At 31.7% G+C, this 24,506-nt stretch overlaps 1 protein-coding gene across 4 annotated transcripts; it reads right to left on the minus strand.

Moving 5' to 3' along the window:
* Positions 1-2,450: 2,450 nt before the first annotated feature.
* LOC107794205 (uncharacterized) lies at positions 2,451-14,137 on the minus strand. 4 transcript variants are annotated; one of them, XM_075240907.1, is made up of 16 exons: positions 14,003-14,133; positions 13,872-13,911; positions 13,699-13,742; positions 10,350-10,461; positions 9,010-9,122; positions 8,784-8,906; positions 8,194-8,384; positions 8,022-8,097; positions 4,232-4,318; positions 4,060-4,140; positions 3,935-3,967; positions 3,747-3,800; positions 3,629-3,670; positions 3,430-3,508; positions 3,274-3,344; positions 2,451-2,965 (listed from the first exon to the last, which is right to left on the minus strand). In XM_075240907.1, the coding sequence occupies exons 4-16, from the start codon at positions 10,432-10,434 to the stop codon at positions 2,876-2,878; spliced, it is 1,125 nt and encodes a 374-aa protein (XP_075097008.1). In that variant the 5' UTR covers positions 10,435-10,461; positions 13,699-13,742; positions 13,872-13,911; positions 14,003-14,133; the 3' UTR covers positions 2,451-2,875. The 4 variants fall into 4 exon arrangements, with proteins under 4 accessions (XP_075097008.1, XP_016472163.1, XP_075097007.1 ...); XM_016616677.2 differs by having other exon boundaries at positions 13,699-13,911; positions 14,003-14,137; XM_075240906.1 differs by having other exon boundaries at positions 13,699-14,004.
* Between the last annotated feature and the right edge of the window lie 10,369 nt (positions 14,138-24,506).

Here is a 24,506-nt window from a genome sequence, read left to right on the forward strand (position 1 = left end):
AGAAGATAGGGAGGGGGGTGGCGGATGTTTAGGGTGTTTTTTAGGGTTTTTTTTCTTTTCTTTTGTTTTGTTTTGTATTGTTTTATGAAATGTAAGATAATAGGGGGGTTGGGTTATGGACTGGGTCGACCCAGTTCGAAATGGACTGGGTCGTTTGGGAAGATTGGGCCATTTTTTGGGCCTGTGGCTTGAAATCGAAGAAGAGGCCCAATTCCGACTTTCTTTATATTTTCGCTCTCTTTTCTTCTTTTTATTTCTCTAAAACTAAATTATAAAAATACTTAAATTATTATTAAGAACTAAATTAAGTTATAAAAGCGCAAATTAACTCCCAATAACAATTAACGCACAATTAAGTAATAATTAAGCATAAAATTGTATATTTGGACATTAAATGCTAAAAATGCAAACGATGCCTATTTTTGTAAATTTTTATTTTTTTGTAAAACAAACTTAATTACTAACAATTGTAGAATTAAATCCTACATGCAAAATGCGACATATTTTTGTATTTTTATTAATTTAACAAATAAATATGCACAGATAAATACAAATAATTATTCAAAAATATCACAAAATATCACAAAATTGCACACTAAGAAAAATCATTTTATTTTTGAATTTTTGGGTGTAATTATCATATAGGGCAAAAATCACGTGCAGAACAAAGCTGCTACAAACCAAGGACCAGATCCCAACACTGAAGATGTCTTAAGTCCTTAAGTTTGTTGTGTCTTTGTCTTTTGTTCTTTACTTGTATTCCTACACGGCTTTCTAGAAGTATTTTGTAGGACATCATTTAACCATTATTGTTTTGGTTGTTTGGCTAGAGTTAGTCAAGAGTGTTGCTTTGTAATAGAGTTATTGCAAAGAGCTTGCAATAGAATTATTGGAAGGGATGTGGGGTTAAGAGTTTAATCCCTAGATTGCAATAGGTTATAATTTGAAGTTGCTCAGTTTAGTGGAGTTGAAATCCTACTCGAGTAGGTCATGATTTTTAATCCCTTGAGCAAGGAGTTTTTCACGTAAATATCGTGTGTCTTTTACTTTCTGTCTATTTACTGTGGGAACAAATAGAGAACCTGGTTCTCTCTACTGTTTGGTGGACTCCTAGTTTCTATCACCAGTGGCGGACTCAAATTTTTATACAAGCGGGTTCAGACATATACTTAAGTCCTTAAAAATAATCGACAACAAAAGTGATATTGAGTTAACAAACAAATAGGGTTTACCCAATGCCTTTTATTTTGGTTCTAACAAAACCTTAAAGAAAATTTGCCTATATGTATACATACTCCCTTCATTTCAATTTATGTGAACCTATTTGACTAGGCACAGAATTTAAGAAAAAAAAAATTGGACTTGTGTAAAATGAGGCACATATATTTTGTGTGGCTATAAATCATTGCATAAAAGTAAATTATTTTCAAATATGAAAAGGGATTATTCTTTTTGACATGGACTAAAAAGAATGAATGTTCACATAAATGGAACGGAGGGACTATAAGTTTGATCTATATTATAATACTAAACTCTATTTATTTATTAATTTTAATTTAACTTCCACTAATTGTTAACAAAAAAATAGAAAAAAGCTAAGCTAAATTAATAATTACATATAGATAGTCTCATAACTATGGAAAGAGACTAAACTAAAATAAACAATAAAAGAACACTAAGAAGAAGAGAAGGCTGATAACGAGGAGGCCAGATAAGTTTCAGCATTTTGAAAAAGTGAAAAATAAACAAACAAAATAATGATGGAGCTCAGGATAGAACACGCCCCGCTTGAACCATCCGAACAAGGCACAACCTCAGTTAAGTGAGTTCAAGTGCCTTAATTTTATAGAAGTTTGTTTCTTCAACAAATAATTTCCACACAAAAATTGTAAAAATATTTCAAGAATAATAGAGGGCCCCCCTGCAGCGTCGTGGTCGATGAGGATGAAGTCCCAGCTGGGGTGGATGTATCTAAAATCTCCATGCCTGAAGAGGAGTTTCTCAATGGACAAGGGGAGATATACGTTGTTACTTTGACTGAGAAAGGTGATTACTCTTTCTACTGCACGCCTCACCAGGGAGCTTGCATGGTTGGCAAAGTTACTGTCAACTGATTACACACCATGTAACAGTTGATAGTATATAATTTCAATCAATTTGTAATTTAACATAGAATTCGGAAGAGTGGGTTACGTTATTTTTCTTATATATTTCTTTCTCAAGAGCTAATACATTTCCCTGAATCGAAATGGTGTAGCTTTTAAAAACAAAATGGCAGAAGATCGTCATGAGATGTACGAACCGAAGACATATTTCATATTATTATACACTGGACAGATCCCTGAACTAATGGACAAGATATTCATCGCATCATCAATAAAACATTTTGAACGAAAATTATTGAACCAGCCACAGATAGCAATAAATATGCACATTAAACAATCTCTCTGTGTCTGTTGAACCGGCCATAGAAATTATAATGTTTGCATGCGATGCACTTCTACAAATAAATAACAGTAGGGGAATAGAAATAAAAAGAAAGCAAATCTTCGTGGTACACGTTCACTATCATACATATATACATATCTTAATTTCCTCTGAGCAATCATTTGTAGAAATGAACGTTGTTGACAAACAACCCTACTCTATAGTCTATAGTTACAAGCAGATCTGACCATTTTTCTTGGAGGCTGCAGTATTCCAATTTTTTCTGCAAGACAGAAGCCAAGCTAACGCTATGACAACATATTCGCTCCATGTCGAATTTCAGGCTTCCTTCAGTACTATGCCATACTGCACTGTCAACGAAGTTGAATAAACGGAACTATAAAGAAATGGCGTTATGGTTTAGAGCCACTGCACTCCAATTGCAAGACTAAGGTTCTGCTGAGTCTGAGTTGCTTAGATTGCAATTGGTTACCAGATGAGGTGACCTTATCATGAAGCTCTCAATGAAGGCTAGCAACTGCATAAGCATCGATCATGTTATATTTGAAATCCTTCAGGACCAACATTACGCAAATGTTTATCCAGCAAGCTCAAGATATTATAGGAACATAAAATAAGAAATGGAACTCAAAATGACAATAATTGAAGTGAAAACTTTCACATATTGTAGGCCTTAACAATGCAATTCTACTAATGACAGCCTGAGATCTTTCACCAAGGAACCTCAGAATTTCTTGTATAATCTCAGACATCCTGTTCTCTCCTGATAGGAGGAGGCAATAAGAAAGGAAATTGAAGATGAAATTCAGAAGCCAAAATACTTACTAAAGCAAAGGCAGCACAGGCTAGACCAAATCCTGGGAAATGAAAGGGTGCACGTTCTGATAGAAATAAAGCTGGAAAAATTTGCCACCTTAATCAGATTGAATTGATTTATAACAATGACACGGGGGATGAAAAAGATAATCCCATTTTAGCTACCTGTTAAAGGACTAAAAATTAATGGGGAAACAACGCTCGCAAAGGAACATATGCCTGTGATGCATCCTTGAACCTTTCCCTGAAAGCAGGAAATAAAGATCAAGTTGGGAGTTAGATCTACATAAACAGAAGTGTTTACAGTACAAGAAACTCCGGATGAGAAAAAGAAAGCAGAGTTTAACAATTACTGATAACAAACCTGCTCATTTGGCCCAACTTGCTTGGACGCCATGCTCTTCAACTGCAACCAATGTAACTTTTAGTGATTTTTAACTTTAAGCTAAGGAAAAGAAGATGACTTTATACATGAGACTTACACATGGCATCGCGAAAATAGACATAATAGAGATCAAAGCGCTAGCATAAGGGACCTGCATGTTTTTGACTAATCAATAAACCTCATTCTTTTGGTAAAATACATGTCACATCTTGAAGAAAATACAGCTAATAGATCAAGAAAAGGACTAAAATATATGAAATGGACTAGTAAGGAAGCAGAAATTACCCATGAGGACCAAGCAATGCTATAAAGTAACATCTGCAATTGAATTTGATTCAACGTCTCAGTTAAATAAAATCTCTAAATGCTTTGAATTGGAAATGTAGCCAAGCATAGAGTTAGTTATGTACATGAACACAACTGAAAAAGAGCCCAACAGAGAGCAGTTTCTCTTCTCCAAGAGCAGGAACTAATATGGGCATGAGAAGCAGCTGCAAAAGTTAAAAAGATTGAAGATATATGTAAACTAAGAAGCTGAATAGTATGTCAACATTAATCAAAAGGTGATACAAAACCAGCCACCTGTGATATGGATCCTGCAATCCCAGAAATGATAAGCAAATCTGCAAATTGGTCTTTGTTGAAGTGAAACTGGGCCTTCAAGAAATACTGCTTATAGTTTCAAGAAAACCAAATTGTCTTAAAAAAAATACACTTTGTATGTTTTGGAAGAATTACTTCAACGAAAATAGTCACTGAACTTTATTCATTACAACAATAAAGTCATAAACTATAATTATTGCATTAAAGTAACTGAACTTTATACACTACGGTCACTAAACTAGGGTGTAAAGTTAATTATTTCAATGTGATAAAAAACAGTTTTATACTTTTACTTTTATTGTGGATAAAATTCAATTATTGCAGTGTGATGAGAAACAGTTCTATGACTTTACTATTATAATGAACTAATATTAGTACCCGTACGATGTGCGGATAATATTATGATCCTGCTAAATTCTATAAATTAAAAAGAACAAATTATATGAATAATTATTGACATAAACTTAAATATTATAACCTCATGTATAGTTGGTGATACAAACAAATAAAAATATGAGTATTTGGAAATAATTTAATTTTAAAATTTTTATTTTACCCATTTTACATATAATGAGAAGTTCTTACACCCATGCAAACATCATGGCCCCACAAAACTATTAGGACCATAAATTTCAAAAGTTTTCTTTTTCGTTCTTAAATTTCGTGCCAAGTCAAATTATCTTATCTATATTGAAACTTAGTGAAGTCATACTATATAGAGTAATAACAAATAAAAATACATTTAGTAAAATCTTAATTTAAATTATAAAAATATATTTTATTATTATCTCAACATAATAAATTCTCACATCAACATCAACTTCTACCAACCTAAAATTACACAGTGACAAATTAATATATACATACATGATAATTTATTAACAACCAATATATTCTAACTTTTGGGAGTTACCAACTTATAAAATAGTTGGATCGTAATTTGCTCAATAATTTTGCTAGTTACCTCAATTTTAACCACACAATTAAAATCACATTGTTTTTAACAATTTAAATGATACATTTGGGATATAGTTAAGATTAATATATTATAATTAAATAAATGTTAACCTACTTTAAATATTTTTCTTCTACGATGCACATGTACTAAAAGAAGATGAGTTCTTACATGTAATTGTTCATTAAATGAATCTTACCTTATGATTTTGTGATTCACTTTATTTTGTGTAAATAGCAATCCCAAAAGGTACAATTATATTCATCTATGTGTTTACCCTATCCAAATCTATTTCATTCTAATTGACACACACACAATTTGAGAGAACATAATTATCAACAACGCGCTAAACAGTCATTGTCCATACCTGAGCCATTACAGAAGAATCTATCCTCCTTCTTATATATTTTAGCATAGCAACTGCTAGCACTAATAGAAAAATAAAAAAAAACAAACAAAATGTATGTATTGCTTCCAACAATTGAGATATAAAATAAATTATAAAATATTGAATAATTTATTTTACCGTAAGGCAACACAATAGACATTTGTTTAGCCAATATCTGAGTCGATTCATAATTAAACATTATCCCTAAGGTAGTTAAGAAAGTTAAGTTTTGATCCAACAACTCGGTAATTATGATTATGGGTTCGAACATACATTTTTAGTCTTATTTCTAGTAACAAATACTTTTTTATTTTTTCTGTTGTTTTTGTTGTGAACTCAAATTTCAAAAACTCTTTCTCATTATTTAAAGCAATTCGCCTCACTCGTTCCGTTTGAATTTGGAACATTTATGTGTTGATTAGCTTTCCTAATTAATTAATCAATCAATTCAAATTTAACTTTCTTTCCATTCAGATTCAAAAGAATCTTATTTATTCTTTCTATTTAAATTTAAATAAATATCATGTCTTTCAATTTAAATTAAATACTATAACAAATGTTCTCATAATTTGCCAAGTGACTTTACATTAGCTTGCCATTTGGCTTAACCATAATGCACACTTGCTATATTGCCATGTGATTTTTTATTAGCTTATCGTGTTACTTAATATCCTTACTCATTGCTCTACTTTTAGAATAATACAATGGATATAGTTTTGTATTACCCTAAAATTTAATTTAACTTTGTTCTTTTGTTCCGTAGCTCCAATTGTTTTGTTTAAATTTATCAATAATATTATTTTTCCTATTTAGTTATTTTATTAAACAAATTTAAAGTGTAGACCCCTTCACATTACTTCTATTGTCCTCTATATACATTATTTTCTATCATATAATATTTTAACTATTTTTCAAATTTCGTGTTGTATCTATAATATAAACATTATCGTATTATTTTTCTAATTCTTTTGAAAATATGCCAAAGTTTAAACGAAGAAATTCTTTTATTATTTTCCATAAATCTACACTTTTAGTAATTATTATTTAGTATTATGTGCAATAAGCAATTAATTTTTTTCCTTTTGTTTTCGTATAGAGTTTTGACTTTAATTTTTTTATAACTCAACTACATAATAAATTTAATTACATCTTTATATTGTTAATTTGTTGCTTGTCATTATTTCATTATAAATGTTTTAAATTTTAGGTTTATAAATTATGTTTTCAATTGTGTGATATTATCCATATAATATGTTTTTTCTCGTAATAATTCAAAAAGTTTTCTTATATCAAATTTAAATATCTAATCCTTCTATATATCTACAATTATATTATTTGTTTACAAAAGAAAATTCTCTATTTTTTGTTCTTTGTCTATTGTTACTGTGTTACCCGTACTTAATATGGTTACATTAACACTTAACTTTTTATTAGCTTGTCACCTACTTTATATCCTTATCTGCTACTTCTTTTATAATATACTATAATGAATATGGTTTTTCTTTCTCTTAAATAATCTTTTTATTTATTTTTAATCTTTCGCTATATAATATTTGAATTTATCAATAATATTTTTGAGTATTAATTATTTATTTGCTTTATTTTATCATTTTAATTAATTCAAAGTATAAATTCTCCCACACTATCTTTATCCCCCTCTTTCTAAATTATTTCCCCTAGTAAGTATGATATTTTATTTAATTTTTCTTTTAATATTTTATTCAATAATAAACAGAAATAAAAGTGCATATGATCAAACTATATAGTACTTCGCCAAAATATTATGGTATTTTTGTTATTAAACTTCTAGTAATTATTATTTTTGTTGAAGCTTTTAGCCTTTAAAAAAATTATTTTTATTGTATACTTGTTTAAAATTCAGAAAACTTAGTCTAAACAGATACTTTGGATTATCCATTATGAAATAAATAAATTATTAAATATATCTACATTCTGAACTTTAGGTTAAAACCTTAAAATATATTCTTCAACTCATTAAAAAGTATTGAATTTTTAAAATAAATTAAAATTGCACATTAGATTACGGTAGAATATATTCTTCTCACTTGATATTAGAAAAGGAATCCAAATACTATTGATATCAAAATTCTTTACTTTCCAAATAAAAAATTTCTGTTCGAAAATATAAGTACAATGATTGAACTTTATTTTTTTTAAAAAAAAATTCTTATTTCATTAATTTCAATAAATGGAATTTCATATATAGTTCTTAAGTGATATTTTCTTATTTGACAATCTCCCACAAACTTTTAAGATTGCCAAGTGGTTTTATAGTAGCTTGTCACTTGGCTTAACCACAATGCATACTTTCTTGCTTTAATATATATATAGATATGGATACATAGATACGGTCCAATGACTATGTTTAAATTTAATCCACACAAATGGAAGGTAGTGACACTTACAAGAAGAGAGGACTCAAGGCCAACTTGTGCAACATAGACAAAGAAGGAAACAATAGCTGCATGTAAGAGTGTTGAGCTGCAAGTTTCTAAGTAACCATAATTAATAGGAGAGCGAAAAAGTAAATATTTTTCTAAATCATGGTACAGAAATTGAGTGAATTTCCAATCTGACCTATTCTTTAACAAACATAGCACATCGTTGAAAGAAGGCAGTGTCTTGAATAATTGAAAACTTTCCTTTGGAGTTTTTTCCAAGAGACATATGGTCTCTGTTCCTTTAGCAGAAATATGGTCTTTTATCAAAGGCTCTGGGAGAAACATCCTCGTGTATACCAGAGCTATCACTGCCACTGTTGCAGCAACCTAAATTAAACAAGATAAGTGTGTTTGATCGTAAACAGCTTATAAGATGTTATATTTGACTTATGTATTGTTTTAGTAAAAGATTTTGTAGGTAGATGACTTTGAAATCTCGAAAAATGTAGACAATAATATTAGTATGTGTTTAACTTCTATACATGGCGCTGCAAAATATTTTCACTCAATCAAGTAACTTGAAAAATAATTGCTGATAAATTGTCTATAACAAGTGGAATTGGTAACCTGAAAATTAAGGCAGTAACTTGAAAGGTAATAGTAAAAAATTTCATTATAGTACCGAAAGTGAATGTAAGTCAAATCCTACTAATATATTATTAATGAAATAGCGTTAATTATGTGTCTTAAGACGTCTCAAATAAATAAATAAAAAGTGTCACATACTTGGAAAGTGGAAGCAGTAGAGAGGAAGCGAGTAGAGAGGTTTCCACAGACAAAAGCAGAGGAGGCAATCCCAGAGAGGACTCCAAAGACAGAGGCACGTCGGCTCTCTGGAACTACATCAGCCTGAAATCAAAAAAATATAAGTAAAAACATTTTACAAATTAGCTGAATTGCTCCAATACTTACAGTTTTTCAGATTTCAGTAGAATTTTGAAGGTAGTTTTACCACATAGGCAAGAGCAAGGCAGTGCACATTTCCTTCGCAAACCATAGCAACGAGAGTCCTTAGGACGTAGTAAGCATAGAAGAAGTATTTTGTCCTGCTGTATGCCAATATCACTGGGGACAAAATTTCGTCAAGACATGATCAATTTTGTGTTTCAAAACATGACGGTAAATTCTCATCGCCAACAAGAATTGAGTGTAATAATTTCCGTTTTATTACTCCCTCTATCTAATTTTATGTCTTAAGTTTGATCATACACAAAGTTTAAGAACATTAAAAAAAAAACATTTTGAGTCTTGTGCTATTAAATTAGAGGTGTGTATAACAGACTAAAAATTACACACTAAATATTGTGATCTTCTCTGAGGATGGGTAATTATGAACTTATAACTTGGTTTTATAGGTACCCTTTCCTATAGTAAGATCATTTTCCTTGCAACAATAGGGGATAGTATTACTGCAACTCTTCTCTAAATATGGTTAATTACTTTATACTTATCACTAAAATACATAGTAGTACTTAGTTGTTCTTTTATTATTATTGCCACTAATATTTATCCTTCTCAAGCAAACAGAAGACTCAAGAGATCGAGAGAGAGGACAACCAAAGTATGAAAAGAGAAATTTCCTCTTTCTGTTTCCGTAAGTGAGTAAGACAAACAAATAAAGAAAGTGAAAGAAACTTCGTACGAAGCAGTGGAGTGGAGGAAAAGAGAAAGGGACGTTAGTCCCCTCCTCAATGCTCTTATTTGGTTTCACCAGAAAGATGAAAAAAATTAACCAACTCAGACAGTACACTAGCGGATTTGCTTTGCATGCTTTAGTACTCCATACTTATAATACCCTTTCTTTTTCCAAAGATACTACGACTAATTAATAACGTTAGCCTTTTCATTTCTTCATTAATTCTTAGGTCTTTAGCTATTCATTTTGTTCTCCTTTATCCCATGTGGTTCTTATTTGTCCATTTTTATATTTAAAGGTGTTTAATAGTGGTAACAAGTTATGTCTAAAGATTCATTTGATTTTTTTAAAGGAGTTGGTGTGATTGTCTGAATTAAATATATTGCACTACAGATGTTGTATGTATTATTGGCTTTATGCTTCCCTAAACATTTTCTGATCGTATATATGTGATGTTTTTCTCTAGGGCATACTGACTTATCAACTAAAATTCTAATAAATTTTCTCTACATTGGTGTAATACGTATATAATTAAAATTTTGAATTATTCATCTAGTAGAAACAATACTAGCAGAGAGTCCTTCAAAATGTCCATATCAATGAATTAAGGGTTGAGTAAATTAAGAGGAAGATGGGAAGGAAGAGTAATTAAGTACCTAGAGGAAATATGGAAAGGGTCAAAGGCACCGTCAGCATGACTTTTCTTCCATACGTGTCCGACAGATTCCCCAACACTGGCATTATAATCAGCGATCCCAATCCTATTATCTGCACATGACCAAAATAAAACATGCCATGAGTAATTTATTATAATTATTTAAATGCACGATAATATAATTTATTTTTTTATATAATATAAGTTCATACTCCCTTTATTTCAATTTGAATTTCTTTGGAGTACGATGATCAAAAATTGACTAATTTTCTGTATGAACTCAGACATAGATTCTTTATATTTTTTGAAATTAAATTTACATATTTATAAACTACATAAAAAGTACTGTGAGTCACATTAGTTAACAATTCAAACATTTAAAAATTATTTGCTAAATATATGGTCAAAGAAAATTTTATTTGACAACCTAAATAGTAATAGATGTTTTAAAAAAAATGGAGGGAGTATAACTTAAATTAAAACCAAAATGTTCGTTTCTGAGAGACGTTGTAATTGAGCAGAAAGACTTGTTTGTGTAATCAACCCTTGGTAACAAATTATATATGCAATTCACTATCTACCTCCGTTTCAAGATTTTATTTGAAGATCACTCCATGTAAGTTCTTATTCCCCTCCTTGCCAAAACATCTTCCTCTTGATATACATTTTTTAATATTGACGAAACTCATGCTTTGTTCGACAAGAATGAAACCCCATTTATTAATAACGACAAGTACAATAGGAATAATATCACACGGATGAAGGAAACAAAACAAAATATAAGAGGAAAATAATAAAAATAAATGGTAACAAAAGTTAGGAGGAATGTAATATGAGACATCATGACTTGCGTGACAATCAGAGAAAAAGAGTTAAAAGTTGCATGCTCAGTAGTACTTTCTAATGAAGGGAATTTTCTTAGGAATCAGAGGAAATTTCCAAAGTAAAGACAGATAAAAGTGGTTGAGTAATGTATAGGAGTGGTGATTTTTCATTATTTGGCTATCTAGGACGGGACGGGTATGCACTTGTTTTCATTTCTTCTCTTTCCTTTTTTTGTATATGCTCCAATCAAAGAACATTAATGCTATATATATATATATATATATATATATATATATATATATATATATATATTCTCTTTATTCATGAAAATCCATTTACACTTTAAGGGACAAATCTTGCAACAAGGAGAACTACACACTTATGAATTAAGAGGTGTATATAGGTCGGGTTGGTTCGGATTTTACAATTACCAAATTAAATTAATTGTGTCGAGTTATTAAATCTAAAGGCCAAACCAAACCAATAAAAGTCAGGTTTTTTCACTCTCGATTTTTCTCGGATTTTCTCAGGTTTTCGGGTTATTCGGATTTTTTCCGGTAAAATCTTCGTAGAACAAAACATATAAATTATGCTCAAAATATTTCTTTAATCCGAGTAAGATACAACTATATAAAGTATTTTCCAAAAAAATAATACGAAATATGAGATGTGTTATGGCATTATCCTAAAATATTCTACAATAAAGACAATAAAATTATGTAATATGAATATTGCTAATTAAAAAGCCGTAATAAAAATGAGCATAATCTAAAAGAACTAAGTCATGCTAAAATAAGTAGACTAATAAGGGAGTATTAATTACATGACTAAACGCTAAAGAAAAAATAAAAATAGGTTATGCATTTTTATCTAAATTATTACAAAATAAAAAATAGATATTCAATACATTCCCGTTCGTAGTATTGAAATGAATGTCTTTTGTTAACATTAGTATTGATTTGATTTTGGTTTGGGCTTTTGCTAGCATTATTTAATTTACTAATATTAATAACTATAAAACTTATTGGAACATTCAAAAGTTCTAAGTCCAACCTTGAAATAATACCTTAAAAGATAAAATTATGAAATTTTTTAAGAAATATTTATAAATTACATCACAATAAGTATATTTATATATTAACTATATCTAAAAAATTTATATATGTAATGTCAGGTTGGTTTGGTTTCGGTTTGACTTTCTTTAGTTAAAACCAAACCAAACCAATAATGCTCGGGTTTTTTACCAACACCAAACCAAATCAAACCAAACCATATAGTCGAATTTTTTCTCTCGGTTTGACTCGGATTATCGGGTTGGTGCGGTTTGTCGGTTTTCTTTGTACACCCCTACTATCAGTTATTTATCACTCTTGATAGAACTAGTCATAATTAATTAGTCATAACAATTACGTAGACGCTTGAGCGGTTGAGCCAATTTAGGCATATACGTATGGAAATATAATTCAGTTGATGGCTAGATAAGGCACATAGGTAATTAAAAAAGCTGTAAAAAAAGATTAAATTTGATCGAGTTCAGATGTTCACTTGAAAACACGTGGAGTAAGGGGGCCATAACAAGTAGAGGTGTCAATTAAACTATTCTGCCTTATTACTTTAAGTATTCTTCTATCTTTGGGTTCCCTCCTAAACAAGTCCAACTCTCAGTTGGAAGTGAGTTGAGACTCAAGACTCACGATCAAACTCCATTACGAACCAATTAACTTTTAGAACCAAAGCAAACAATTTCGAGAATAGTGACGTTAGTGGGTCCGAAATAGTTGTGACCGAAATAGTTGTGACAATATATATATTCCATACCAGCATATTTTCTTTTTAGCAAGTACAAAAAGAATGATTATTTTCTGTATTTAGAAACAATTTATATTTTGATGTACTTAGTTATAATCATACAAAATATATATGTCTTATTTTATACTACAAGTTCAAATGTCTTCTTATTTTTCTTAAATTCTATGCTCAATCAAATAGATTCACATAAATAAAAATAAAATGCGGGAGGATAGAGGTAAAATAAGCCAGTTAGCGACTTTGTTATGAGCATAAATTCATATTCGAGTAGAAAGAGTGGAATACATGTCACATGGAACCATAAAGAACGTCCCTCACTTTTTTCACCAAAAATTAAATGGCAATACGACTTTGTTATGAGCATAAATTCATATTCTAAGACTAATATAACGCTGTCAAAGAAATATAAGTAAAAGTCACCTTCTAGGAATTTCAGCTAAGAAATGAATAAGAAGACAACTCAAACACAAGCAAAAATACAAGTAGGAAAAGTAATGAAGAAAACAGTAAGACACTATATTGAAGCATTAATTCTAAGCAGAGGCGAGGTTAGAATGTAGAGCCAGTAGATTCAGAATATATAATGAGCATCACCTTATTATAGTTTTAATGGAAAGTGAACAGTTTGGTTACACACAAAACTCGTCATAGATCCGCAGTCATCATGGAAATGAAAAGCCAATTAAAGAAGAAGGGATTAGGGGAATATGAATTACCGCATGTTGAAATCCAGTGAGATATATAGCAAGGGAGCATTCATCTTTTCCAGGACAAATGGCAGACATGGTGATATCAGTAATGGCAGGAATCACCATGAATGCAGAGAAGCAGTGAAGAAACACTGTCATGAATATGTGGCTCAACCCACTACTAGACAACTTTTCCATACCTTCAAATTCTCTTGCCTACTTCTTTCTGTCACCTTCTCACTTCAATATAGAGGAAAAACAGATAAACCCCAAGTGTTAAAAGCAGTACTAGAAGTTCAAATACATATATATCAGAAAACGGTTCTTTTACTTTGTCTTCTCTGAATATTGTTTTAGCTTTTGAATGATCTTTTTCTTGTCTGCATGCCTAGTTAGCTTCGCTCTTGGGGAAAGCGAGTAAAAACAGGAAAAAGAAATTATAGGAAAAGGTGTTTGCTAATGAGACAAGGAGGAGGGAGGCTTAGAGGCCCTTTTAACACATGGGCAGATCTTAGTGTATGGCTCAGGAGTGTTCAAACCAAACCGGTGAAGCGCACCAAACCGAAAAATTAAATCAAATCGATTAAAAAATTGAGTAGGTTTAGTTTGACTTTATTTGGTATTGAGTAAAAAAAAATCGAACCAAATCGACATATAAATATTTAATTTATATATATATATATATATATATATATATATATATATATATATATATATTTTAAGATGTATATATAGTATATAAATCGAAAAATTTAGAAATATTTAGGATCCTATCATGTATTAACCTTGAAAGCGTACATTAACGAAATTTTTTTGTTAGACGACTAATTAGAAAATAACTACCATGTGTTACTATAAAAAATTCTACCATTAGAATATTTTAATAGATCGTATGTTTGTCAATTTTTTCAATATTTACTAAACATATATTCACTCATCAAAACTATATCTATAACTTTAACAAAGTAAGGTTGGAATAATATTTATGTAACAAAAAAATCGAAAACCAGAAAAACCCGGCAGAACCGATCCAAACCGATATAGTTGGTTTGGTTTGGTTTTGATAAAAAACGAACCAATCTGATCTATGTACACCCCTAGTGTATGCACAAGTATGCATGCATGCACTACTTTGACTCGACGTATATATAAAAAATCTGTGTTGTTCAAGCTCTCTAAGATGATGTCATATTATTAGTGTCAAATCCTTCAAGAAATGCACTATTTTGGAGGATTTATTGTGAATTTTTTGAAGAATCCAAGCAACATAATATAAAGCTGACCAATCTTAAAAAATATTTATAGGGATAATAACACTTTTGGTCCCTCGGTTATTAGTAAATTTTGATTTTAGTCCTTGTATTATTCGACTAACATATTTCACATCCATTTAGTTGAAATGTTTATTTTTGCTCCCTCTCCTTGTGAATCTTCAAAATTTACCGAATTATTAACTGTTACGTCATTTAATTACGAATGTATCATATTGATTGTGTGTTTTTTTCTCCGTATTGGAAAGAAATATAGTCCAAAAAAAAAGTCTATATATAGCATATTCCTTACTTAAACGGACTAAGAATACACTAATTAAAGATTAAAAATGCTTAATCATATATCACAAGGACCATAATAAGAATTTATCAATAACGAGCACAATGATTATCCCATATTTATATCTATAGATTGTTTGTAACAATTATCACAAAGAGTTATCAACGATACTCTACATCAGGGTTTCTTTTTTTTGAACCCATAACTTTTAGTGCAAACTTGAATTTATTTATGTAAAATTTATAGGAATTTGCTGAAAATATTGAACTATAAATTCATAACTAGTTGAAACCTGAATTCTGAACTCATAAAATTAAAATTCTGAATTCACATATGCTCTATATTCACTAATTTAAAAATGAATAAGTGAAAATACGTGATGCGTAGCTTGGAAGTTCATGCAAAGCAAGCAAAACATAAAACTCACCTCAGCACTCGTCGTACACTTCTTCTTCTTACGCTTTGAGGCGTACAAGTTTGAATAAGCCACTCCACACACTTTGCTCTCCCACTACTTGGAACCCTCTCTTCTATCATTCGATATTCAACTGAAACGAGCTTTTGGCAAAGGCGCTGTTAAGAATTTTGAGTTAATGGGTTTTAAATTCTAGAAAAGATGAATAAATTATAAATGTTTTAATATAAATATAGAGTCTGGAACAAGCTACTATGTTCTACCGAACTCTCAAGTAAAATTGTAGCTCCGCCCCTAGCTTTTGGTTGAGATGGTTGTAGTAATTGTATAGCAAATGTCCAGAGTAACTAATCTCTTTACAATGTATGTAATTTTCTTTAATTAGCTTGATAGTATAACAATTATTTCATACAAACTATTCGCCATTTTCATTACTAGTAACTTCCAGTTGAGATGCACAGGGGTGGATACATCTTACGGTTTGCCAATTTTTTTATTAAATATGTATATATAGATAGTATACAAACTGGAAATATATATGACACCACACACTTGTTATTGTAGTGATTTATTTATTCGTTCATTTTTTTAATTATTGATACTGCTTACCAAAAATTATGCGTGCACCATGTTTCTAGTAAATACGCTGTTCCCTAGTGCTTATTGCCAGTACTTTTTAATCTTCAATGGAATTGATCCTTTTAAAATGTGGTAGAATCGATACTTCAATAAAACTAGAACAAAAGAAAGGCGAGAATACGTAGCCCAATTCTTATCGCATCATTAAAAGATTAATTTTAGTCTTTACAGGAAAATCTAAAGAATAAACTTTCATTGCAGATGGCATTTAGCATAGTATGATGTGTAGCAATTAGATGGGCACGATGTTAAAGTAACACCTCATAATTTGTATATACTATCTTATTTTTCTTTTTGATAAAGCATGACCTGATGAATTGGTCGCTATTGGGATTGATTGAAGAAAGAAAAGAAGAAAAGTAACAGCAAAATAAGCTAGCCTGGGATCCGTTCGAGATTCGATAGAAAGAATTTTGGGCTTTTAAGACATTAGGTCAGTCGACCAAATATTCTTACAGCCGCTAACTAAATATACGAAAGAATATATTACATTATGTATAATGTATTATTCGCCGGCTTTTATTTTGGAGACCGATTACACTGTGTAGATTCTCAAGAACTTTTCCAGGAGAAATTAAAAAATAAGTAAATTTACAAGTGATCATTCCAAAATAGCCACAGATTCAAAAGTAGTTGAAATTTAGCCACTTTTCATGTAAAGATAAATATGAACGAAAACACTGTTTAAAATTCAGAAAAATACTCCAGTATAATATACTGGAGTTCTAGTATAATATATCGGTCCAACATAATATACTGGAGTTTGGAGCACCGACGCTCCAGTCTCCAGTATATTATACTGAAGCCAACAAAGTATACCGGTCCAGCATAATATGCTGGAAGTTCATACACAGGTGCATCGAACTCCAGTGTATTATGCTGGGCCGGTCTCTGTTGCAGCAAATAGTGGCTATTTTTCAATGACTTGTCACACGCTGGCTATTTTTGAATGACCAGTCTGAAAACTGGCTAGACCGTGCTATTTTAACAACTTTTCTCATATTGGCCCATTAGTAAAATGGATTTTAAGGCCTGCTAAACGTTGTATGTCAGTTCAAACCGATAGTCCAGCTCAATTATTTTCCAATTCCCTTCACCTAAAAGAAGCTCATGCCCATTAATCAGGTAAGCAAAACAATCAGTTATCTCATTTTTGAGTAAGAAACTTTAGATTAGTTCGTAGTTTTATTATATATATAGAGAGAGAAAATATCCCGCAAATACTTCTCAAGCAAGAATCTAGTAAAGTATACTGCAATTACTAAGTGGAATTCTAAATTTTGAAGGTTATGGACTCGTTCTACTTTACAACAAAATGATTTGTATAGGTAAACCAAAATATTTTACTTGTATGCTTCGTTCATTCTTATTTTTGACAGGCTAATTCTAGTTTCAGTTGCACTAGTAATTTGTCAAGATTATAGTTTTTCTTCTACCTAATTATCTTTTCTGATTAACCAAAAAAAATAAATAAAAAATGAAGCAATAACTCGCATGAAAAAGGTGTCAATAGAATAAAAGTTTCTTAAAAACGTGAGAGCAAGCTCATTTCTTTCGAGGAACTTTCCAAGAATATTTCATTACATATAATTATACCATCATGGTTGAATTATTTTTGCTTCTATATCGCACTGCTTAAACTAAGCTCAATAATCACGTCGGTGGATTAACTAAACTAACACTGTTTACGACAAAAATCATATATCATCACAATTTTATGGATTTTCTCTGATTGAAAAATCTTCTTTTTTACTTTGAAACTAGGGAACTATACACAATATATGGATTCCTCCATTCGGATTTACGTGATGAAATTTGATTGAGCACGAACTTTGAAAAAATTTAAAACTTTTTAGTCTAGTGTGGATATAAATTAGTTTATAAAGGATATAAAATTAAATTTAAAATTAAAATATTACTAAATAAAATAAAATGTCATATTTTTTAAAAATGACTAACAAAAAAAGGAGGTATTATCACTTTTAGCTCGCACTGGAAACTATTTACATTTGGTAGCCAATAAAGTGTATAATTTTTGTATATAACATACAAAATGTATATTGTTTACCGGTGAAACGGTACCGTTGAATTTGTAATGTGGTTTCTAGACAAGAGAATCGATTTGATCCCAGAATGATAAATAAATTAAACAAAAAGGCAAGACTTAGCGTTAAAATCGAGATAAGATAGCAAATAGCTTGATTCTGGGAGCAAAGCTTCCGTAGGCAGTAATAAGAATATCAATAGGCAGGAAATAGAGTGTTATTGAGTTTTAGAATAATATGCAGCATAAGTTTGTTAGAAAATTCGTGTCCTGCAATGGTTGTTGAAGTCACTATTTATATCTGCACCTAGGGAACAAGGTCATAGGATCAAACCTCTCTTAGATGACAATTATGGGGGCTACTAAATGTGTAACGGCAGGTTATAAATGTCAAAATTCTCTATAACGGATTACGTATTTAATACTGAAGAATAGTGTTCATTGAATGTCATCGAGTGGGAAATATTTGTTTGTCTTCATTAGCAATATTACCTTCGGGATCTACCCGGTGCCAACCGAAGCAGCTGTCTCCGATCTTGGTTTTCACTTAACTCGCTTTCTGTCTGTCTCTAGTTCCATGTGTCATTCTATTATTCAAGTATTTAATACTAACTAATTTTACCATATACAGATAGTCTCCCTGCGTTCCAGTGGCACATCTTTGTGTCGTCGGGAAGTTGGTGAAGATACCTTTCTTAGCATAAAACAATTTGATCCCTTCTGAAGAGATTTTGATGCTTGATTAGACGCACGTCTCTCCGTATTTAATGCCCCGAACACGCGTCACTCCACGATTTAGCAATAGTTTCGCTAGTTCTCGAGGTAATCATGGCCACGATTTTAGCCGCCTATTTCTTTGCTTATACAACTTATTCTTCTTCTTCTTTTACATTTCATAGTTTTTCAAAACTCTCTCACCTTCTTTGCATTAAACTCTTTCTTGCTTTCACTCTTGTTTAAACTTCTTCTTCAAAGAACTCTTATTAACTCCTATTAACCATGTCCTTCTCCTCTAAGAACTCAAGTTCTCTGAAAAACAAAGAAAGCACTGATGATGTTGCCCCTCCTATAGTGAGCACCATCACTCCTAGAAGACTCAGTACAACCAAGGACTTCGAAGAGAAGTTTCCTTCTATGAGCTATCGTATATGGGCTGTTGGCGTGTACCCTTCTTCCATCCGTCCTTCTAGCATTCCTGCTATGAAGGAGAATTGTGGTTGTCATGATATGAACATCATCTCTCCCGATCTGGTGAAGCGAGTAACCTTCCCTAAAAAGGGTTTTAGGTACGTTTACACGTACCCCTCCACTTTGGGCCCATTCTTATTAAGCGGGGGACTTGACCCCGTAATCTTGGAGTCTACCATAGGTATCAAGTCTGCTTGGCACAAGTGGGCACCTTTGTATGGCAGACAGTAGCCTGTCTATAACGGTTGTACCAAAAGATAGGGGAAGAGCTCTCTCTAGCTCACGTGATGAACTTTTACTCCCCCAAACCGTGGGGGAGTAATAAACTTTAGCAAACGAGGCCACCATGCTTTGCTTACCAGCATGGATGATGACAATGACCTTGGATGGATGGAGCGGTTCGTTGTTGTTGCCACTAAGGATATCATCCCAGCCACAACTCCATCTTTCGCTGAGTTATGGACTCATACACGTAAGTTCAACGTCTGTCTTTTCTCTGCTAAAAGGTTGTTTCATGTTGTTACTGACCCTTCTCTTTTCATTATTTCAGCAACTCGGTGGACACCACCAAGGTTTGAAGGCTTGGATGTTACACCCCATTTGTTTCGTACGTGAGAGTACGTCGTAAGTCAATTTATGTAAGCTCAGAAATAAGATTATATTTGGAAGCAAATAAAGTAAGTTAATCATGTTACCTTAGATGTTACAAATATTTAAGATCATGAATAACGAGTACCAAGGGAGTTGGAAAGCTTAAAAGCTAAACCAATTGAAGAAAATAAGTCTCGTCGAAAGTCGACAAGTTTGGAATGTTATAAAATGTACTTTGGGGTGAGACTAGGATTATTAACATGATAAGGAGGTTATGCTATGAGTTATTTTAGTCATATGATAGTCATTTGCTACGTTTTGAAGGCAAGCAAGTTGTGGAACAAAAGTTGGCAAATGTCATCACAAGTTACATTCATAATATGCTGAAAATTAGGTCAAATGTAGATGATTTTTTCTCCCAATATACTTGTAATTGATGGATGATCCACATACCAAATTAAAGCTACGAGTCTAGTTTCTAACTTATTAAACTGTTCATAGATATGACATCAGAGTAGAGAGATATTCACTTTTTTGCAAGATCGCGCAAGCAGCTCTCAATGGGACCCACTTAGGTGGTGGTCGACCTACTTCACTTTATAAACGATTTGGACGCCTATTTTTAACTCATTTTTCAACTCAACTTCGTCTCCAAACTTCTCCTAACCCTTCTAAATATATACCACAAGGGGTTGAAGTGATTCCAAAGTGATTACACCATATTTCAACATCAAAACTTAGTTCTAGTGAAGATCAACACCTCTTTGAGGTTGTGTTGTCATTGAGGATTGTTGTGGGCTGTGTTTGGCTGAAATTCAAAGTTTTTGCTACTGGCTAAGGTGAGTATAACAGCCTAAAAATTGCAATTAAGCTTGCTTGTATGTTGGTCAAGTTGTTAGGATGATAAACTACAAGATAATACTTGGATTAGCTTAAGTCACTTCTATGGTGTTGTATTGACATTGGGGGTTGTTATAAGCTGAATATAACTTGGATTTCGACTTGAAGTTCTTGTAGGAGGTATGTGTATTGTGTTCTTGCATGTGCTTAAGGTTATCTTGATATTGATTAAGTTAAATGGATGGAGTAGACATGAACTAGTGAATAAAGTTACTAATTGAAGATAGTTGGAGTGAGGGTTTGTTTCCTTTGTTATAAATATATGGTATAAGGATGGAATCATTGATGAATGACTTTATTATCATGTTAATGATACTGTTATGTTAATGTAAGAAGTGTTGATAACCAATTTTTTTCTATATATTTTTAATATGCATAAATACTTTCAAAATAGCATACATATGCATATATACATGCACAAGGTTTTTATAATTTTTCTATAATTTTAAAGATTTTAAATTGATTTATTTCCTCCCTTTTCACTCATAAAATCCCCAATAATTATCCCTAAAATTATTGTTGTGGTAATTTAGTTATTTAAATTCTATATTTATGCCAAAATATTGTTAAAATATTTTTAGTGCATTTTTATAATTGCATTTTACATTTTTAAAGCTAATTTGCATATAATTGCAATATTAGCCTTATTAATGTACAATTACATTTTATATGCATAAAATGATATTCTATATTTTTTAAAATGTTAAATATCTATTTTTAAATCATTTTAGTACACAAAATTATTTTTAGAAATCATTTATTATTTATTATAAATTATATGGGAATAAATTGGCTATTTAAAACCTAGCTAGATTGCATTTCAATTTTTGCCTCAATTTTAACCCAACCCCAGCCCAATTCCTAATCGAATTACCTGACCCAGGCCCCAAACACATCCTACCCGACCACCCAAAACCCATCAGATCCTGGGCGTTGATCTTTCCGATCAACGACCCATATTGTTTCTTGCCTTTTTTAATTCTAAACCACCCCCAACCCTAATCATTTTCCCACACCGCTTCCCTAAGATCCTTTCCTCTCTCAAAACACTCTCAGCCTAACCATAGCCCTATAAACGCCGACTTCTCTTCTCCGGTCATCTCCGGTGACCTCTCATCGTCTCCTAACCCTCCAATGGCTTTTCTCATGCCATGCCTGCCTTCTCTAAGGTCTTCAAGAGCCTAGGGCCATGCCGAATTGTATCTAGGGTTCGTCACTTGTCTGCTCTTGGCTACTACAGTGTGATTTCGAGCAAAATTATGTTGTATTTGTTACGATCCTTGGGATTGTAGACAGGTTCTTTCATCTCTATATGTGTTTCTTTTGAAACCCTAATTTCTTCTTATATCTCCTAGATCTGTACAGATCTAGGATGATTTGAGTTTGTTTCTTTAATGTTTTACTTTGTCCTTGGAACTCTTGACAAGAATCGTTGATTTCAAGTGTATTTCACCTTCTTCTAAAGATTAGGGTTTCAGAACTTCTTTTAAAACTTTGTTTAACTGATTCTTTGTATTTAAAATTCTATTTCTTGCATATTTTGACTAATTCTATGATTTTACTACCTCTTCAACTCGTCTATGTTGAAAACCCTAATTTTCTAGGTTTCTTCGTTTGGTTCTGTGCATTAGCATGACTGATCAGTTCTTGTTTGAGTTTCTGTGACTATCTTGCCTCAAATATGTTCCTACTAAGTTTTTTAGCCTAATTTATATCAGGCTCTATGTGTGTGTGTTCATCTTGACTGTTCAAAACTTGCCTCTTTGCTTGCTATGTCTGGTTATTCTTATCTTACTCTATTTATATGCTAAACACTGACTCATGACTCTCTCTTTGATTGATTCTAGATTCCATGTTTCATGGTTTGATTGGAAGACCTTCCTTTAAACCTTCAATTCCTACCCTTTCTATTCAAATTGATTGATTCGTCTACCTTGTCTGCATTGGTACTTTATTCTTACTGACTATCTCCTTAATTAGAGTTTCTGAACTTAGTCCTAATTTAATTGTTTACCCTATACTTACTGAATTTGAAATCTTTCCTTATTGGTCATACATTGATTTCTTTCCTTATTTGTTACTTGTTCTTACCGTTTGAACTGATGCCCTCAACTTAAGGAAGTACTTGTACTGATTTTGCTCTAATTGATTTTGAGTTCCATAATTACTATACTATTGTGATTTTTGCCTTATTTTACCTAGTTTCGAACTATTATATATACATACTCTCTCATTAACATAAAGATACAAACATTTTGGTTCAAAAAGAGCTCTCTCACACTTAAAAAATTTCTGCTATCTCTTTGGTTACTTGCTATTATTCTGAGTTAGCCGGCTGCAAGTGAAGGCTAACTATTGTGCTTTCCTATTCCTCACTTTATGTTTACCATCTCTACTGGTATGTTCTGATTTTAATTCAAGTTCCAAAATGATATGCTTCTCCTATTACTTCAATTTGTCATGCTTCTAATATGTTTCTATCTATGGTTTTGTTATTCAACCTGCAATTAACATGTCCACTTCACTATTTTCTTTACCGCATGCTATATACCCCCTTAGGATTAGCCTGCTCATGAATCCCTTTCTAGTATGCCCCAATGTGACTATGTTTCTCTAATTCCTAGCATACACCCTCCTGTGGTTCCAATAATAGAAATCATGTTTATAGGTCTTAAATCAACTTTACCAGTAGATACCATCCATATAGAATATGATTCAGTTCCACTTCTGTTATAATGGGTATTTACATGTGATTTTATTTGTTATCATTCCTATAAGTTTCTAACATCAACTCTTAACAATTATATATCATGCCTATAAGGAACAACATTAGAAGTTCTGCCTATAGATCTAAAATCAGCTTAGTTTAAATAAGTCAATCCAGTTCATGATTAGTTTACTTCGAAGCTGGTCTAATTAGTGGTTTGTTTTCCCTGAAATGAATTCTTTCGAGTACTGCTCTAATTTACTATTAGAAAGCATGCCTATAGGAACTCAAGAGTCTGTTTTAAAATCTGCCCACTATTTTACTATATCAAACGTAGTTATCATGCTCTTAGGACACCACTATTCAGTGTGTAGACAAGCCTATAGGGCGTCTTCGAATCCTGCCACTCTGAAACTGTTTCTGCTATTTAATGTTGTTCTGATTAACAGGCTTAAAATCAGTAGGTAAACTGATAGGGCCATTACTTCTGAGTTTATAAAAATAAACCTCCTATCTTTTATGTCTTGATATTCACTTAGATATCATGTCTTAGGATACTTGTTAACAATATGACCCTTATTTGTGTTTGAGTAGTGCTACTTATGTGCGTTATTTGTGGAGGTAAACTTGAGCCTCTAACTGCTTCTTTTTTGCCTTATGTGCTAAGGTCCTATTTGTTCTTGCCTGTCGCCTTAGTTTTTTCTCCTTTAAACTTTAGGGGTCTGTCTAGAACTGCCTATAGGTAAAGGTCCTAAATTTCCTCCAGGACCAATAAGAAGGGATGAGTAACGGCACACAAT

This window comes from Nicotiana tabacum, chromosome 20 (assembly GCF_000715075.1).
Source record: "Nicotiana tabacum cultivar K326 chromosome 20, ASM71507v2, whole genome shotgun sequence".
Classification (NCBI taxonomy): domain Eukaryota; kingdom Viridiplantae; phylum Streptophyta; class Magnoliopsida; order Solanales; family Solanaceae; genus Nicotiana; species Nicotiana tabacum.

Coding starts and splice junctions, on each gene's coding strand:
- LOC107794205 (XM_016616677.2), bottom strand. CDS start 13,869: ATGGAAAAGTTGTCTAGTAGTGGGTTGAGCCACATATTCATGACAGTG. Junction 9,123..10,349: donor CCTTTCCATATTTCCTCTAG/GTACTTAATTAC, acceptor TTTTGTCCCCAG/TGATATTGGCATACAGCAGG. Junction 3,968..4,059: donor TCTTTTTCAGTTGTGTTCAT/GTACATAACTAA, acceptor ATTCAATTGCAG/ATGTTACTTTATAGCATTGC.